This window comes from Scyliorhinus canicula, chromosome 2, assembly GCF_902713615.1.
Source record: "Scyliorhinus canicula chromosome 2, sScyCan1.1, whole genome shotgun sequence".
Lineage (NCBI taxonomy): Eukaryota > Metazoa > Chordata > Chondrichthyes > Carcharhiniformes > Scyliorhinidae > Scyliorhinus > Scyliorhinus canicula.
This window is the reverse complement of record NC_052147.1, coordinates 222472780-222480780: the sequence shown is the minus strand read 5'-3', so window position 1 is coordinate 222480780 and position 8001 is coordinate 222472780. Positions and strand designations below refer to the sequence as shown.

The following is an 8001-nucleotide window of genomic DNA, read 5'->3' as shown; positions in this document are numbered from 1 at the left end:
AACAACACAAAAGTAGGAGATAGGCAAACTATGAGCGGGCTGTAAAAGAATAAAGAAAGACAAACAGGTTAATAGACTGGATGACAGTAAAATATTGTGAATGCTGGAACTGCTCAGGGAACATACAGCATCTGTGCAGAGAAACAGAGTTGATAGGTTAACTACCTTTCATCAGAACAGTCCCTAAAGATGTGCTTGTTAGGTGAATTGGACTTTCTGAATTCTCCCTCTGTGTACCCGAACAGGCTCTGGAGTGATTTTCACAGTAACTTCATGGCAGTGTTAATGTAAGCTTACTTGTGACACTAATAAAGATTATTATAATTCTGCTAGAAGGTGATCGCCCTGAAACACAACTGGGTTTCTCGCCACAGACCCTGCCTGCTCTGCTGAGCATTTCCAGAGTTTAGTTTTTGTTCCTATTGTAGTGGAGTAGGTAAATAGGTGGCTGATGCACTTTGATGCAGACAAATGAGAGCAAAGACTATCTGATAGAGTGAAATAAGTTACACAATGCAATATTGAGGTTGTTCCCCCCCCCCCCCCCTCCACCCGCCAATCAAGGGCAGTTAATTCATATTGATGAATATTGTGGTTATACTTTCTGAATCAGAGTTTTGCATGGACAAGCTACTCGCTACAACAACTTTCCTCAATAGGGTTTCCTTTGGGGCAGCACGGTAGCACAAGTGGATAGCACTGTGGCTTCACAGCTCCAGGTTCCCAGGTTTGATTCCCTGCCGGGTCACTGTCTGTGCGGAGTTTGCACGTTCTCCCCGTGTCTGCATGGGTTTCCTCCGGGTGCTCCAGTTTCCTCCCCAAGTCCAAAGATGCGCAGGTTAGGTGCATTGGCCATGCTAAATTGCCCTTAGTGACCAAAAAGGTGAGGAGGGGTTATTGGGTTGCGGGGATAGGGTGGAAGTGAGGGCTTAAGTGGGTTGGTGCAGACTCGATGGGCCGAATGGCCTCCTTCTGCACTGTATGTATGTTCTATGTTCTTTCCCAGGTATGCCACTGACCTGGTGACTTTGAGTGGGGGAAGCTTGTTGGGGCTTGTCAGCTGTGGAGCCGGGCGTGTAAATGATGGGATGTGCCCTTTCTATAGACACTAAGTGAGCAAAATTGCCTCTAAAGCTAAGCTATTTACGTGGTCTGTACAGAACCATCTATTATCACGGAAATCCTGGGACATAGAAAATCAAAACAAACTTGGTGTAGAAGTTTTTTGAGCCCTGTGGTGTGCCGGATTTTACAGGCAAGGTTGATGAAGAAAGTGATTCACACAAGAGTTGCGGAAACGCACCGGAAGTTGGCCAGGTGAGCACTCTCTGCCTTTCCCCCATCAAGGCAGTCCTTGCACCTTTCTAACATGTTTTCTTCATACCTGCCTTTACCATAAAAGGAAAAAGGAAGTTGGCGAAGGGCAAGGGCGAGGCGGCTACACCATGGTGACCGTACTACGAGACTCCCAAGTGTCAGCAGTCTGCTCCACCTCCACAGGTAAGGAACAGGTCCTTTGCTCTGTGCTTGCAGCTCCTCCCCCACAAAGCGCCAGGCTGCAGGTATCAGGAGCTTCTCAAGTCTTCCTTCGCCTTGAAACGCATCCCCTGGATCGGTCTCCAAAGACATGGGAGTGGACCTGCTGACAATTGTGCTGCTTCTGGCAAAGACACTGAGCGGTGCAGAAGGTGAGCTCCCTGCAACACGTTTCACTTTTATTACTTTGACTTTTCTTTTGTTTACGCAGCACAAAAGCAAGGGCCAGCAAAACCTGCTCCATGACCTTGAGTTTTACCTGAGCTGTCTGATATTGTGCAGTGAAACTATTTCATGTACAGTAAGTCAACTGAAATGTAGTTTCGTTCTGTATAATGTTACTTAACTTGCGCAAGTATCATTCGTCCATATACAGATCAGGAATTAAGGTGAATATTACACCTGATTTCTCGGGGAGGGATATATTATCACCATCCATTCATTTGACCAAAATATTTTTTTTACAAATGATCAACTTTTTTACACTTACCAGCCAGTGCAATTTGTCAAACGTTCAGGAATGTACCTTTTCGGTCACAGGCAAATTATTCCTTCGATTGATATTCTGGCCATTCATTCCTCCATTGTTTCTTTGGCAGGTTCCTGCTCCTCTGCAAACGCAGTCACTTGTGAAGACTGTTTGAGGCTCGGTCCGATGTGTGGTTGGTGCTTCAAAGAGGTGGAACAAACTTTTTTTTAAAAAAAACAACATTATCAAGTCTTTCCAGGACAATCGTTACAGTTATTCCATTATTTAATTAAAGTGTTAGGTGAAATGGCTTTTCCGTGTTGCTTACTCGTGAGTTTGACCATGAAGTTAATAGTTAATCCATTAAAACCACAGCCTTCTTCTTGTGCGGTTTATTTGCACCAATTGCAGTCTGCTGAAGTGCATTTTCAGTAAATGAATAATCCATTTTATGGATGAATATGGCAAAGTGTTTGCTCATAACGTGTACGGCAAACATTGCTGAAAGCGAATGATTCTAAAACCAATTCATTTGCCGCTAATATGTGGCTGTCACCTGCACCTCAAACCGGGAATTGACACCGGGTTGGAAATGTATCTTGTTTTACCCGAGCGCGTCAACTCATTTCAGTAGCCTCGGGCTCAGAAAACGAGTCTTGAATAAACTTGTACAAATATTCCTCTCAAATTACTCAGCGAGTGAATGCAAGCCCGTGGAACAAAATGCACACTGTAGATTGTAAGAAGATGGAAAAAGATATTACAAATGGTGTTGTGTCCCCATTATCCGGTTGGGTGTAAACAGCTCGCGGCCAGGCAATGCTGGAATTCATGGTTACAGATAGAGCAAGCACCTGGATTGAGGGAAAACCTGAAGGGATTGATTCTAATTGTTCATTTGGAGATTTCAATCTTACCACTTCCCCGATTGGGATCATGTTAGCAGATTTCAAAATGTTTGAACACCTCCATCCAGCCTTTGTTTTGGAAAACATATTTCTATTACCATGACTAGATCGAGGAAACGATTGTCTTATTGTTCATTTTAGGGCTTCAGTGACGGTTCGAGCTCTGGTGGAAGATGTGACACCTTTGATAATCTTTTGCTGCGGGCATGTCCCCGGGAGTTTATAGAATTCTCCGCCAGCCACCTTCGGGTTATAAAAGGAGAGCCTTTAAGCGTGAGCAGCGAGAAGAGGGGCGGAAAAAGGACACAAATCACCCCACAAAAACTTGTACTTCACCTGCGACCAGGTAAGGGTGATAAAGAATGGTACTGGTGGATACCCGCACATTGCATCTGAAAAGGGAGTGCATACCACTTACCACAGAGGTTTCACTCAGATAGAAAGCACAGGCTAACCCAAGTGGGAATTTCCCCATAGTCCTGGATGCTAGCCACAGGCAGCCTTTACATACTCGAAATTGCTGCTTTTTAAAAAGTCATTTCGTGATTCAAACACTGTCAAATGGAATTAAATAGAAACAGAAATAGAATAATATTGTTGGATTCCTGATTTTTTTTAGCATTAATCATTGAATGGCAATAGCACCTGGAGTAACAGCAGGCGTCTGGTTTGAGTAAAAATAACTTTATAGATTGTGCTGTACTGGAAAGTCTTAAGGATAAAAAACATAGAATTTAATTTATTTATGTAGAGGACCATTTCAATTTATAATTAACCCCTATTTAAGGAGCAGAATGAATAAGAATTGAAACTTTACATAATGCAGGTAGACACCATGCATTCGACCACACATGTCTTTTGGATATAAATATTCAGCAACTCAAATATGATTGTTTTTAACTTTAATTTGAAAAAACTAATTTTCTAATAGGTAGTCGGGTGACATTTGGAGTGGATGTGCGGCAGTTTGAAGATTATCCAGTTGACCTTTATTATCTAATGGACCTTTCTGCCTCTATGACGGATGACTTGGATGAAATTAAAGAACTGGGCTCGTCTCTTTCCAAAGCGATGGCCAATCTAACCAGTAACTTTAAACTGGGTTTTGGAACGTTTGTAGACAAGCCAATGTCTCCTTATATCAAAACGACAATGAGGGATTTAGCTAATCCCTGCTGGTATGTAATTTATATTATTATCAATGTATCGGGGAATGATCAAACATTTTTCAGAAGCCCTGGTAGTGTAGGAAATTTAAGGTGTGAAGTAATAATGTAAAATCATTTTTATCAATAAAGATGGTCTACGTCAATCCCAACCCAAAATAAAGCTTCTTTTATGATGGCCCCACAGCAATTTAAAACAAAGCAATTGTCAGCCTCATAAAATGACTTAGTCTTAACTCCAGGTCAAAGTTGCTGTTTCTGCTAAGTTACTGTTCCTACTAAGTTACTGTGCAGTTATTGTGCATATTTTGGTTCCGTCCTTGAGAATTTGCCCATCTCAGATCAATATGTTTTACCACTTTATCTAAAAAAGGAAGTTTGTGGAGTGCCTTTATCTTTGCATCGCGGCAAAGAATCATAGAATCCCTAAGGTGCAGAAAGAGGCCATTTAGCCCATTCAGTCTACACCGACCCTCTGAAAGAGCACCCTACCTAGGCCCACTCCCCTGCCCTATCTCTGGAACCCCATAACCCCACCTAACCTTTTAGACACTAAGGAGCAATTTAACATGGCCAATTCACGTAACCTGTACATCTTTGGACTGTGGGAGGAAATCGGAGGATCTGCAAGAAACGCATACAGGCACAGGGAGAATGTGCTAACTCTATACAGTCAGTAACCCAAGGTTGGAATTGAACCCGTGTCTCTGATGCTGTGAGGCAGCAGTGCTGTAGTATAAATTCATTGGATGTGACGAGACATTTGGTGTGAAAATTACTGAGGGAATATCTCACACCACTTTGGTGTAATGTCTATATTACATTAAAATGGCAAACAGTATAGGCATTGCTTCCTGCATTGTTCAAACATTTAAATGCATGAATGGGAGGCACAGTAGCACAGTGGTTAGAACCGTAGCTTCACAGCACCAGGGACCCGGGTTTGGGTCCTTGGCTGTGCGGAGTCTGCACGTTCTCCCCGTGTCTGTGTGGGTTTCCTCCAGGTGCTCCGGTTTCCTCCCATAAGTCCCAAAAGAGGTGCTGTTAGGTGAATTGGACATTTTGAATTCTCCCTCTGTGTACCCGAACAGGCGCCGGAGTGTGGTGATTAGGGGCTTTTCACAGTAACTTCATTGCAGTGTTAATGTAAGCTTACTTGTGACAATAATAAATATTATTATTATGTAACCAAAACCAAACAGTAAACAATTTGCCTCCAATTGGTAGTAGTTATAGTATCAATGTAGCCGAAGACCAATCTAGTACTTCGTAGGCAAAATTCAGTTATACTAAGAATTGCACTTCAAATTCTGATTTGCAACAAAAAGTTCAGTGCTTGCTTACTCTGACATTTTAAAATTCATTTTCGGGACGTGAGTGCCACTGGCTGGGCCAGCATTTATTTCCCGTTCTTAACTGCCCTCCATTTCAGAGGGCATTTGCGAGTCAACCACATTGCTGTGGGTCTGGAGTCACATGTAGGCCAGACCAGGTAAGGACAGCAGATTTCCTTCCCTGACGGATATTAGTGAACCAGATGAATTAGTAAAGCTTTGCATTTGCTGACTCAAAAAATATACAATTGTGATATTCTAACTTTTATCCCTCAGCATACTTTTTCTCAAATCAGTATAATGTTTCTATGGGATTCGGTTTCTCTAATCACAACTAAAATTTCAACACAAAAATTTAATGCATTACTACTTCTACTGCAAATTTTTTTTGTGTTTAACCTCACATGCTTCTTTCTAGAAATAGTATAAAGTTTGAAGAGAGTTAGGGATTTCTTCCTTTTAATGAGAACCTCAATTAACGCTTATAATATTTCGGAATAATTTTCATCATCGTGGATGCCATAAAAACTGATGTTGTTTTTACTGAGAGAATTCCTCCTTTCCTGATAACAATGTTCGTGCTTCTTCAGCAGTGGCCTGTAGCTTCCTCAGAGTGGCAATCTCCGGTGGATTACCACTCTTGATGGACTTACCCTCACTGAAATTCCGAAGTCCCTGTCTCGCCCAACTTTCCTCACTCATGCTGGGTGAGACAGGAGCAGCAAAGTGCACTGTCCGCTGCATCGGTGTGGAGTAACTGGGGTGCATGGAAGAAGGGACCACTCCCTTTTTACGGCACTGACTTCTGACAAAGGAGGGAAGTTATGTATGGAACTAGAGGAAGTAGGTGAGGTACTTAATGAGTATTTTGCATTGGTATTCACAAAGGAGAGAGACATGTTGATTGGTAGTGTCTCAGAGGGATGTGTAAACACTTTAGAACAGGTCTATATTATGAGGGAGTAAGTGTTAGATGTGTTAAAAAGCATTAAGGTAGACAAATCCGCAGGGCCAGATGGCATCTATCCAAGATTACCGAGGGAGGCAAGAGATGAAATCGCTGGGCCTCTGACAGAAATCTTTGTGTCCTCATTGGCCACAAGTGAGATCCCAGAGGAATGGAGGATAGCTAATGTTGTACTGTTATTTAAGAAGGGTTGCAAGGATAACTCAGGTTATTATAGGCCAGTGAGCTTGACGTCAGTGATAGCAAAATTGTTGGAAAAGACTCTCAGAGATAGGGAGCGGGTCTCTCCGCTGGCGGGATTCTTCATTTTGCCGGCGCCCGGGGGTTTCCCAACGGCATGGGACTGCCCCACAGTGGGAAACCCCATTGACCGTCCGGCATAACGGAGATTCCTGCCGCCGGGTCAATGCAGAAATGTGGCGCGGCGGGGCAGAGAATCCAGCCCCAGATCTGTGCACATTTGGAAGTGAATGGTTTTATTAGCGACAGACAGCATGGTTTTGTATGAGAGAAGTTATGTCTCACTAATTTGATTGAATTTTTTGAGGAGGTGACAAAATGATTAATGAGGGAAGGGCTGTGGATGTTGTCTACATCCCTTAGTAAATCATTTGCTGGTGCAAAAGATTAGACCACATGGGGTCAGGGGTGAACTAGCTGGATGGATTTAGAACAGGCTCAGCCATAGAAGATAGAGTGTAGTAGTGGAAGGGTGTCTTTCTGAATGGTGGTCTGTAACTAGTGGTGTTCCGCAGGGATCAGTTCTGGGACCTCTGCTCTTTGTAATATATATAGGTGACTTGGAAGAATAAATAGCGGGTCTGATTAGCAAGCTTGCGGATGATACTGAGATTGCAGGAGCTGCGGATAGTGATGAAGATTTCCAGAGAATACAACAAGATATAGATAGGCTGCAAAGTTGGGCAGAGAAATGGCAGATGGAATTTAACCTGGACAAATGCGAGTTGATCCATTTTCGTAGATCCAATTCAGGTGGGAGCTATAAATTAAATGCAGAACCATCAGGAGCATAGAGACACATAGAGATCTGGGCGTGCAGCTCCACAGATCCATAAAAGTGGCAGCACAGGTGGAAATAGTGGTCAAGGAAGCATATGGCATGCTTGCCTTCATAGGATGGGCTATCGAGTATGAAAGCTTGAAAATTTCGTTACAATTATATAGAACGTTGGTTAGGCCAGATTTGGAATACTATGGTCAATTCTAGTCACTGCACTACCAGAAGGACGTGGAGGCTTTGGAGAGAGTACAGAAAAGGTTTACCAGGATGTTGCCTGGTATGGAGGGTATCAGCTATGAGGAGAGATTGAATAAACTGGGATTATTCTCCCTCGAGAGATGGAGGCTGAGAGGCGACCTGATAGAAGTTTATAAAATTATTAGGGGTATAGATAGGGCGAACAGTTAGAGGCTTTTTCCCAGGGTGGAAATGACAATTACAAGGGGGCACAGGCCTCCCCGAACAGGTGCCGGAATGTGGCGACTAGGGGCTTTTCACAGTAACTTCATTTGAAACCTACTTGTGACAATAAGCGATTTTAATTTAATTTCATTTCATTTCAAGGTGACGGGGGGGAAGGTTCAGTGGAGATGTGCGGTG

General features: G+C 43.1%; 1 protein-coding gene across 4 annotated transcripts in view; it reads left to right on the top strand.

The window, feature by feature from the left end:
* Window positions 1–1068: 1068 nt before the first annotated feature.
* Window positions 1069–8001, top strand: part of itgb6 (integrin, beta 6) — a 98542-nt gene continuing 91609 nt past the window's right edge. For 2 of the 4 annotated variants that reach the window (XM_038789644.1, XM_038789646.1), the window contains exons 1-3: window positions 2049–2215; window positions 3055–3259; window positions 3845–4091. In XM_038789644.1, coding sequence (XP_038645572.1) covers window positions 2057–2215; window positions 3055–3259; window positions 3845–4091 — 611 coding nt within the window. In that variant the 5' untranslated portion in view covers window positions 2049–2056. Of the gene's footprint in view, window positions 1689–2048; window positions 2216–3054; window positions 3260–3844; window positions 4092–8001 lie in introns of those variants that run through there. The other 2 variants (XM_038789645.1, XM_038789648.1) reach the window with 2 other exon arrangements.